General features: G+C 35.8%; 1 protein-coding gene across 1 annotated transcript; it reads right to left on the minus strand.

The window, feature by feature from the left end:
- Positions 1–528: 528 nt before the first annotated feature.
- Positions 529–7231, minus strand: polr3d (polymerase (RNA) III (DNA directed) polypeptide D). Its single transcript, XM_052603732.1, has 9 exons — positions 7067–7231; positions 5946–6106; positions 5818–5861; positions 5533–5687; positions 4241–4362; positions 3757–3931; positions 3323–3573; positions 3082–3234; positions 529–844 (listed from the first exon to the last, which is right to left on the minus strand). Exons 2-9 carry the CDS (start codon positions 6099–6101, stop codon positions 728–730), a joined length of 1173 nt encoding a protein of 390 aa, XP_052459692.1. The 5' UTR covers positions 6102–6106; positions 7067–7231; the 3' UTR covers positions 529–727.
- Between the last annotated feature and the right edge of the window lie 4575 nt (positions 7232–11806).

An 11806-nucleotide genomic window follows, 5' to 3' on the forward strand; every position in this document is an offset into this window, starting at 1 on the left:
AAAAGTAGTCTGATTATATTATCTAAAATATTTAATGTAGTGGAATATGTTACGTACTACAATTTTTGACGTAATCTGTGATCAGTTATGGACTACAATTTATTAAAAAAATATCTATTGATCAGAAAATAGATATTTTTGATCAATTGTACTATTGATTACATTTAAAACTGCATTAATAAATAATTAAACAAATGTTTTGGATTCCCCCAAGAACAAGTTTTGAGAGCAAATGCACTGTTTTTGTTGTTGTGTTTTTCTCAGGGAAACACAAAACATTGGCAAGAGAACTTGAATTCAATATACTTTTTGTCCCTTTTGCCGCTCCATAAGCGATGACTGAATATTACTCGGAGGAACCGTGTCCTAAAATGTAATAGAACACAGTTATGAGCTTTTTATTACCACAAAAACATGCTGTAACTAAACTCCATATTAAATCATGAAGTAAAACACATGCCTGTCAGCACATTTCCAGCACTAGGAGGATGATTCAAGGGTTTTTAACAAAAAAACAAAACAAACAAACACATTTATGGCACTTTTTTATTAACTCAAACCCAGATTTTCTTAAATGTATTATTTACTGTAACCCACAATATGTACATGTGTTATAGTGTCTCATCATGACAAGATGCATAAATTCTTCAAATAAATTTCTTTGAGCATACAGTATAAATAACTTTCAGTTCTCCATCTGTGACAGTACATGGGAATTCCTGGCTCCTCAAACTCTGTTGTCCAGAAGAGCCTGGAAGTCAGGTGAGCAAACCAGCTTGTGTTTCACGTGTCCCAGCACAGACATGTCTCCCCTCCTGCCCTCTGTAGATACCGAGACCAGCTCCTACAAAAACACAAGATCAACAGAAAAAGACAATGTAATACAATCCAAAGAGCAAATAATAAGACATGTAAAAGATTTAGACAGATATTGTATAGATTGCATGTAAAGATTCATACGAAAAGTCCCATGAGGAGTCATACTTTGCTTGGTCATGTGCTTATAAAGCATTTGTCACCAATTTCATCAGATTGTTTGGCCTGTAGATCTTCACATGCTGTTATAACATCCTCACCCCAGCAGTTGGCAGTGATTCCCCACCAAACAACAGATTAAAGGAATTTTAGTATTGCATCACTTGCTCACCAATGGATACACTGCAGTGAATGGGTGCCGTCAGAACAAGAGTCCAAACAGCTGATAAAAACATCATGGTAATAAAACATCACAAGTACAAATTCTCTTGTAATCCATGCACAGGGGCGATTCTAAGATTTTGATTTTAGGGGGGCTCAGCCCCCAATAAGGGTATGATTAAAAAATATTATTTTACTATTAGGGTAGGGTTGTATACTACTAACCTTATTGCAATCCACTATTCCATTGTATTCCCTGTATTTCATATATTGGAGTAGGAGTACTGACTGAGCCATATATAACACTGTAAAAAAAAACTAATACAGTTTTTTAGATGTGACCAGTCACTGGAAAATTTTGAATTGGGAATGTAGATATTTTTTTTTATTTTAATTTTTTTTTACAATAAAGACTTCCTGATTCAGTATTAGGACATTCATGTTTATCCTTTGATGATACCACTGCTTTTTCTTTTGAAATGTACGTGGAAATTGGCAGAAAATTAAAACAACATAAGGGTTCAATGACTGCAATGAATCTTGGGAACACAGTGGTATTGTGTGTGTGTGTGTGAGGCTGTCTGTTCTATTCTCACCTGACTGTTGCTCATTTGCAGAACTACTCCCGCACGACAAAAAAATGTTGTATATCCATCTACAATGAAATATAAATTATTATATTATTATTATTAATAATTTTTAGCTTTTTAGCCTTTATAATCAACAATACGGTTGGTTATACATCAAGTCAGCCCCTGAACATTTATTTCATTTCAAATCATTTAACTAACCAGCTAATATTCATTAAGAATATAGACAAAACATGTATTAATGTAATTGTCTATTGGCAATATGTTTAATCTGTTCTATATTTATTTATATTTATTAAAAATAACACCATTATCAATTTGCCACTTCTATAAATCAATTACTTAAAAAAAAAAAAAAAAAAAATCACAGATCCCTTTACTCTTACTCTAATATATGTATCATGATACACTGATGATTCATTATTACTTAATACAAAATTATGTTTAATAATGGAAAACAAAATAACTCCACATGATGTTTCTCTCTCTGTGCCATTTAGTACTTTCAGACAATGATGTGTGTCGTTAATAATTTATTTTGCATGGCTGCATAATGTAATGCCGAAATACACAATAATATGTTTTCAATTTCAAAAAGTAAATTAAAATAAATCATGATCGTTTTCTAAAGTATGTTTTCATGGGTGTTAATCGCTTCATTTTTGTTGGAAGAAAAAACATCTGTCACACTGTGATAAAGGCTGAAAGTGAAAGCAGCGAAGACGTACTGGTATTGGATGTGAGAACACACACACCACACGCACACACACACGCACACACACACACCTTGTACTCTCTGATGTTCACTCTGCTCGGCGCCCCTGTGGATTGAAAAACGCGCTGAATCCATGCAGACTCAGATCAGGGGAGGAGCTGGAACTTGATGCAGCTTGCCACCGTCTCAAATGAGTTTTTAGGGGTTATTAATTTATCTAATTAATTAATCAAATAATTTTTTAGGGGGGCTGGGCATAAGTTTAGGGGGGCTGAAGCCCTAAAAAGGGCCTAGCGACGCCCCTGTCCATGCATATGTTTCTCCTGATTCAGATGAGATAACTTTTTCATCGGGGAAAGCAATATTATGTATTACAGACTGATGTTAAAAATGTGTTAATTAAATATATATATATTTTTTACAAATGCACGGCATTTCACTTCAAAAGATTTTAACTGATGGACTGAAGATGTGTGGATTATCATGATGTCTTTTATCATCTTGTGGGACTCTCATTCTGACGGCACCCATTTACTGCAGTGGATCCATTGATGGGCAATTAATGCAATGCTAAATTTCTCAAAATCTGCATCTCGGATGGCCTGAGGGTGACATACAGCACTGAAGAGGGTAACTGACCTGCAGGAAGGCGCAGGGGGTGCCCAGGGCCACATCCAGGGTGACGTTACCCAGAATGAGCTGCACTTTGCCTGACTTCCTCACAAGCATCTTTCCCACCAAACCCTCCTGTAGATCTTTAAGACAACAGGTGTTCTCTTCTTGAGATTCATCCTGACACACAAACAGGAAAAAAACAAAACACATGAGTATAGGCAAAAACTGGCATGAATCTCGTGGGCTATACCTAGCCAGCACCAACCTGAGTCTCGGTCTTCTGCACCATGGTCTGTCCGTCGCCCGACTGCACCTCTGTTTTGGTGGGCCGGACGTCACTGGTGGGCGGCTGGCCGGGCAGAGAGTCAGGAAGCTGCATGAAGAGAAGCTCCTCCTCTTTGCAGTGATTCCACACCTCCAGTAAGTCAGGCAGCAAATCAGGTTTGGGCAAAGGTGGCAGTTTGAACATAGGCTCCGCCTTCTTCGCTTCAGGAACATCCAAAGGCTCCTGCTTGACTGGAGGAAGACGGGGTGGGACAGACAATAAGACAAGGCGATGGTCACATTATCAAATGTCCTATGAAAATTTGGTAGGCAATAAAACTAATAATGTTGCATCAGATCCTATTAAAATGACTGGGTTCTCCTGTTAAATTCAGCATGACCACACTGTAAGATGCTTGTAGAAGTTTCTCCTACTCTTCACTTCAGCTCCAGTGCTGTCTGTGCTCATCAGTTCAGGATCTGAGGAGCTCTTCTCTGATTTGAGAGTCTCCTCACTGAACTCCTCTTTGAAGACCCATCCAGACACAGCCAGCGGCAGCTGCACAGGACAGCTTCCTCTTTCTCCTCTCAGGTGAGGGTCATCCAGAAACTACGGCACACACAAACAAAGGCTTATTTTTCTCGGTTGGCAATTGACATTTGAGAGAACCACATAAAAGCATGGCCCAGGACATAATTCACTCCAAAACCAAAATGCAAAAAAAGTAAGAACATTTTCCTGCAATTTTCGCAAGAAAATCTCATAACTGTCATCGCTGTAAAGCATTTTTTTGCATTGCAGTAATAAATTCAGCTTAATAATATGACTTTATATGATAAAAAACAACATCTCAATGCAAAAGATTTTATTGAACTAAAGATTTATTTTCTCCCTATTGATTTTGTTTTGAGAACATACATCGTCCTTCTCAAGTTTGCGCAGGATTTCTTTAGTCTCCTCTTCGGTCTCTCTCTCCTTCTTGATGTTGATGATGGGTGAAGGGCCACTGTTTGTGGTTTCTCTGGTATCATCATATACACCTAATCAAATAAAACAGACGGAGACAGCGCTGATACCAATGATTAGTCACAACAGAAAACGCAAATCATACTTAAAGTTAAACAATCTTTCTTAAAAAAGAAAAAAAAAAAGTGGACAACACCCCAGATATATGCAGATATGTTATTTTATTTTATACGTATTTTTCGTACTATAAGTCGCACCTAAATATAAGTCACATCAGTCCAAACATATGTCATGACGAGGAAAAAAAATATATAAGTTGCACTGGACTATAAGTCGCATTTATTTAGAACCAAGCACCAAGAGAAACATTACCGTCTACAGCCACGAGAGGGCGCTCTATGTTTTCAGTGTAGACTACAGGAGCAATGAGCAGCACAGAGTGCCCTCTGGTGGCTGGAGACAGTAATGTTTTCTCTTGGTTCATTTCTCTTGGTTCATGTCAAATTAATTTTGATAAACAAGTTGCACCTGACTCTAAGTCGCAGGATGAGCCAAACTATGACAAAAAAACTGCGACATAGTCCGGAAATTACGGTACATTAATATAAACTAAAATAATATTAAATGATTATTGTATTAGCATTTTAAATCAATTTATGATCTGATTAAGGATTTCCATAATTTTTTAAAGATTTTATACACTTTCATGACCTACAAGCATGGAAAGCACAGTTATAAAATTCCCTGATAATTAAATTTTTTCCATAAACATCTAAACCCACTGTAAATGCAGACTACATTTCAAATATTTCTTTTTCTTTTTCAGAAAATAAATACTTTTCAAAAAGTAACAGTAAGGGCATAATGTTTCCCCCCCAAAAAATTTGTTTTAAATAATTGCTTTTCTTTCGGATATTTCTAATCATCTTCTTGAAAAAATCCATCAGTGTTTCCACAATAATATTAAGCCACACATCTGTTCTCAACATTGATAATAATCAGAAAAAAATTATAGAGCAGCAAATAATCACATTAGAATGATTTCTGAAGGATCATGTGACACTGAAGACTGGAGTCAAATTATTATTAATCATTAGGGTCATGTTTCTGTCGCTTGTAAACAATAAAAGCACTAAGCTGTGTGTTAGAGTGATTTCACTCAAGGATTAGGAACAACACAAAGCATTACTGCTTAAATGTCGGCCAGACGCTTTCTCAAATCCTCCTCTAAAGACCTGCTTTACCTTTCCTCTTGGCCATCATCTCTGAAGGGCCCTGCTCAAAGATAGAATGTGATTGGATGACCTCAGGGCGACCTCTGCCCCTCCCTCGGCCGCCCCGCTGCCGACCTCGATCCACATCCTTCTTATCCCGTCTCGTTCCTTCATCAGCCTTTAATCTGCCGCAAAGTCAAACAAATGACTGCATCTTCACTTCGTCAATGCCTTCATTACATCAACAATGATTTATTGATGATATATTGATAAATGAATGAATTGACATCTGTTCTAAAAGAGTCTGTCACTTACTCCTCTTTTGATTTTCGACCGATAATATTGGGCGTGAAGGTTTTCTGCAAGACAAATGATAAAAAGACAGTTTAAAATGCAGCGTAATGCATCTGAAATGTTTATAATGTTGAGCTATGTACGCTTACCTTTTTGACTCCTCCTAACGTGAGGTCTCTGGAGCGCATTGTGGGGAGGCGTCCCGGGGAGATTGAAGCAGGCAGACGACGGCCCATCGGCAGCCCTCTGGATCCCCCTGCATGAGGCGTCCGTGGAGGACCACTGGGGTCACCAGAGCTCTCCATACTCACTAAACAAAAAAATTGATTTTATAATATATATATATATATATATATATATATATATATATATGAACTCACAAGAATGTGTTAAATTGATAAAAAAAAAGTAACATTAAAGATTTATATTGTTAGAAAATATTATTTGAAATAAATGCTGTAGTTTTTTCTTCTTTTTTTTCTTCAAAGTATCCTGGAGAAATCTCAGGTTCCAAAAAAAAAAAAAAAAAAAAGCAGCACAACATTTATAATAAATCAGAATATTAGAAAGGTTTCTGAAGGATCATGTGACGCTGAATACTGGAGTAATGATGCTGAAAATACAGCTTTGATCACAGAAATAAATATATATATTTTTAAGTATATTAAAATAAAAACAGTTATTAAAAAATGGTAATAATATATTACAATATTTCTTGTAAAAAAATGCAGCATTAATGAACAGGAGAGACTTTTTAAAAACACATTACATATCTTACTGATCCCCAACTTTGAACAGCAGTACTTATAAAGTGTGTGTATGTATTATGTATGTGTATATATATATATATATATCTCAGTAAAGCTCCTTACTTTTTCCACCAGTTTGTTGTTACAGCCTTATTCCAAATAAATTAAATCCATTATTTTCCCTCATAGTTCTACAAAAAATACCCCATAAAGACTCTCTCTCTCTTTCACTGTACAGAGAGAGAGAGGGAGAGAGAGAGAGAAAGAGAGAGAGATTGTCTAGTGTGTGTGTCATGTTGAAATCCCCATAAAAATTTCCCATTAGGATCCTTTCGGATTGGTTCCAGATTATTGTTATGAGAGAAACACACTGTAACCACGACCGGATGTCGATGTCACACGCGTTCCTCTGAGCGTTCAGTCACACGTGCTGTGATATGAACAAGAAACACCTCTGAACCAGACACCGGTGTTTCCACGCTCCCGAACACATGGCGAGACAAACTCAACTATACACTCACCGAGCGAAGAACTCCTTCCTTACTCCAAAATATAACTCCGATTCTGTCAAAACCGGGAGGTTAACTATGAGGATGATGATATCTAGTGCAAGTTTGTTTAAGGCGGAGTTTTGCGTGACTGTACAGGCAATAACACTTTGACCCGTGTGACGCGCTGATGATGTGATTGGTGAACGTCAACACTGCACTACTGTGCGCAGATTCTTGACGCGCTGATGATGTGATTGGTGAACGTCAACGCTACACTACTGTGCGCAGATTCTTTTTTTTTTTATAGGCACAACACAGGATTATGTACAAACAATCTCCCATTTTAGACAAGAACAAATGTATAGATTTTTTCAAAACAGGTTTCTTGTTCTAAATAATAAAAACATTTTCTAAATAGTAGGTCTGTATAAAAATCCAACTTGATGATGTTTTGTTCGATGACTATTGTGATATTCAATTTGATCTAGTTCTGCCCATGTGCTTGTCAACAGAAAAACATAAAATATTTTTGATAATCAGATAAATTCAGGTTTAGAATAAAATCAAGTGATCATGGTGAATATAATGTCGAACATAAAATAAGATATTGTGAAGAATGTAGATATCAGTTTTTGATCCCCATTGACTTCAATAGTTATTTTTCCCTCCTATATTGTGGAAGTCAATGGCTACCGTCAGCTGTTTGATTACCAACATTCTTCTTTTGTGAAGAAGGCCATTCACAATGACCTTCAGAGAGCTTCAGCCTCATGTTGTGTGTGTGGTTTATGACTGCGCTGTGTTTGCTTTGCAGGGGATGTGCTGTTGTGACCATATGGTGCAGCATTTGGTTAGTTCCTCCATAGGTTGAAGCATCAGATCGTGCTGTCCTTCAGCTTTTATAACATGCATGAGTTGATATCAGTGGAACACATCCAGCATAGACTTGAGTTATTGTGCTGTCACAATGTAATTAATGTAGACTTTGGCCCTCAGTGTAATGGTGACATACTCATAGAGCGCTTGAGTTCACATGCTCCTTATAAACAACACTGATTTGACTGAATCCAGCTTCATCTGTGTGTGTGAGTGTGTTTCTGAGCTCTTTAAATCCCATTCATTCTCAAGTTTGGTTATGGATCTTGGATTCTGAGTCTGACAGGAAGCATATCAGATATGGTTTTACACCCTAAAATAAAAATGGTCACACTGTTAATCCTGTGAATGAGACCATCTGCAGCTCAAATAAATAAACACACATTCACTCTGACACATCACAACCTTTGTAGGGCAATATAATAATACACATAATACAAAACAGGTATTATTTTGATTATATAAAAAAAAGGCTCAAATGACATATCTACACACACACACACACACAACCACAAGATGTCATAATGTAGTAATAACCTCATTATGGGGTAATTTACATATTAACCATGGTAAAGTAAATACTGATTATATCCTTATATAATACATATATCATTGCTTTACGACAATTTTTCATTTTTCTTGTCTTTTACTATACTATAGTTTTCTTGGCTGTCAGGAATAATTTCAATGAAAAGGTGATTATTTTGAACATATTTTTTATAAAATCATGTTCACTAGGCTTTACACTGTTTCTCAAAGATTACATATTTTACCTCAGTCATGTATTTTTTTTTTTTTTTTTTTTTACAATTTCCAAGATAAGAAGTTCCCACTAACAACGATGGCAAATGTTATTCTTGCCACTTTTTTAACCCTTAGACATAAAAAATAGCTTTAATTCAAAGGCATCAAAACTTTAAGACAGCAAAAGACACCAACCAGACCTCCTAAAACTTCAAATTAAAAATCCCTATTGTTGAAAATATACGACAAAGTGACAGGATTGCAGTCACACTTCTTCTCAGGCAGAGATATTTTATTTTAAGCAACATGATCTCTCTCGTTATGACTGGAGAAAATCTCTCCGTATTCAGCTGTAGAAAACACAAATACACAAACACACAGAAAGAAAGAGAGAGAGAGAGAGAGAATTGAATTTGAAAACACATTTTATTACAATCAAGAATTAAACATTATTTCATAACATCATTCTACATTTAGAAAGCAAAAACACATATATACATAATAAAACCACTCTTTATACTTCTATTCACGAATAACACTATAAAATACTCCTTTACTGCAACCTAATAGCAAAAATTAATTTCCCCTCATAAACAGAACATAAAACCTCTCCACTACACCATTTCATTTCAAAACATGGCAAATCATTCATAGACTTGAAAAAATTAAAATCTGTAATTATCCTTGACTTGATTACATTGGAATAAACCTTCAGTACATCATGTCCAGAAATTTTTTCGAGATCTTATTCTTCCTACTCACATAAATTGCCATCTTTGATTTGCCCAAAACAAAATGCAACAACTGACACACCGAAGCTTTTCTTTTAACATATTTAAAACCACAAATAAAGATTTGCATAGAGCAATTTTTATTAAATTCCTTAAAATAGACCTTTACAACAGAAAATAATGGTCTCAATCTTTCACAAAACATAAAAGTATGAAAAACAGTCTCTCTCTGAGAGCAAAATGGACAATCAGCACTTATCTCTGGATTTATTACAGAAATAAAAGCTTTCACAGCTACAACCCCATGTAAGATTCTCCATTGCATGTCACCCGCTCTCTTAGGTAACGGTGGCTTATATAGTGCTCTCCATTGTGGTCGAAAAACTCTACTAAGCCCAGTGACATCACGCCATGGTGTATCACTCCTGTTATGTAAAACCTTTCTGTTAAAAACTTTCACACAATTTTTATACACATCTTTCACATTAAATGAATCAGCACTGAAAAATACATCTTTCTTTTCCAAAAAAGGACCTTCACACTCATCCATTTTAGGTGACAGGATTAAAGAAAAGAAAGGGTCATCCTCGTTTGGTGTTATGACCCCTCTACAAAAATCTTTGATGGTTTTCAACTCCTCTTCCACAAGAACTGACCTCCAGTTCATTAAAAGTTGATGAACCAGCCTTAAAGATTTAAGTCCCAACTTTGCCGCTGTCCAATGTTGTACGAGTCCGGTCCTGCATTATTTACTAAATGTCCCACTGTCTTAAAACCTGCATTAATTAATAGTCCAGTGTTTGCAGTTGAATAAGAACTGTTTCCTACATTTTCAAAACGAGTTCCATAAATCGACCAAAATCGCTTCACTTTTGGCCCAATTTACCTTAGCTGAAGATATATTTTTGAAATAATTTAAAATATTAACCACTATATCAATGTCTTTTTGGTCACTAATTAAAACCACTACATTGTCACCATAAGCTGATAGTGAAACCAGAAAAAGGTAACTTTAAACCTTTTGTATGTTCTCTAATTTTGCATAAAAAAGGTTCTATTGCAATAGAAAATAACATACCAGACAAAGGACAACCTTGGCGTACACCTCTTTCCACTTTACAAGGAGCACATAAGCCACCGTTAACCTTAAAAATACTTTCAATATCATTATATAAACCTTAATTTTTCAAACGAAATCATTAGTAAAACCAAAAGCCTCTAGAGTTTTTAACAGATATTGGTGTTCAACCCTATCAGAGGCCTTCTCCTGATCTAAAGAGATTAGGCCAACATCCAGCTCTTTCATTTTAGTCAAGTCAAAAATATCGTAACTATATATTATCAAAAATAGACCTCTCTAGATGCAATATGTTTGGTCAGAGTGAATCAGCTGCTCTAAAACCCCTGAAAGTCTATTAGCAAGGGCTTTAGAGAGTATCTTATAGTCGATACACAACACTGACACTGGTCTCCAACATTTAATTTCTGTGAGGTCTCCTTTTTTTTGGTAGAAGGGTTAGGACAGCTCTACGGCAGCTCAGAGGCAAATGGCCATTTGTAAAACTGTCATTAAAAACCTCAAGCAGGTATTCTCCCATCACAGACCAGAAGGCTTTAAAATCTCACCCGCAGACCATCGATACCCGGGGTCCTCCCAAGTGCCATACTCTGAAGTGCTTTTTTCAGCTCTTCCAGACGTAGCTCACCACTAAGATCTCCATTAGACTCAATAGAAACTTGAGGTAGCTTTTTACAAAAAGAATTACTTATGTTTTGTTCTTCTCTTAGCTCACTTTTATAAAGTCTAGAAATTATTCTTCGAATTTCATTAACATCAATCAAAATGATCTCAGATTCAGATCGCAATAAATGAAAGAATCTTTTTTGAACATTCTCTTTTTCTCCAGGCCAAAAAAAAAAAAAAAAAACTTAGATGGTACATCCATTTGGTCCACATTTTGAAAATGTGACCTAATCAAAGCCCCTTTTGCTTTCATCTCCAATAAATCATCTAAATTTGATTTTTTCTCTGAAATACCCCTCATTAGGGTCCAATGTCCATTAGATTCTAACTGCTCTTGCAATTGTACAATTTCCATCTCTAAAACTTTCATGGACCTGTCTATTTGCTGTAACATTTTTTTTTTTTTTGTGTACTGCTGACTTAATTTGGGCTTTTCCATAGTCCCACCACTGCTTTAATAAGCTAAAAGCTGATTTCGAGCCTCTAAAATCGTTCCAAAAAAAGTAAAAATATCCTTAAATACCTTATCATTTAAAAGAGCATTGTTAAAATACCAATAGGCACTTAGTGGTTTTACACAACTCAAGAAAACAGAACATTGAACTATACAGTGATCAGAGAAAGAAACTGGAAAAATACAGCATCTTCTAAAACCATTACTCTGATGACGATAAC

Source organism: Carassius gibelio, chromosome A8 (genome assembly GCF_023724105.1).
Source record: "Carassius gibelio isolate Cgi1373 ecotype wild population from Czech Republic chromosome A8, carGib1.2-hapl.c, whole genome shotgun sequence".
In the NCBI taxonomy this organism is placed as follows: domain Eukaryota; kingdom Metazoa; phylum Chordata; class Actinopteri; order Cypriniformes; family Cyprinidae; genus Carassius; species Carassius gibelio.

Coding starts and splice junctions, on each gene's coding strand:
- polr3d (XM_052603732.1), bottom strand. CDS start 6,101: ATGGAGAGCTCTGGTGACCCCAGTGGTCCTCCACGGACGCCTCATGCA. Junction 3,574..3,756: donor CACTGGAGCTGAAGTGAAGA/GTAGGAGAAACT, acceptor GTCTTCCTCCAG/TCAAGCAGGAGCCTTTGGAT. Junction 3,235..3,322: donor TGCAGAAGACCGAGACTCAG/GTTGGTGCTGGC, acceptor TTTGTGTGTCAG/GATGAATCTCAAGAAGAGAA.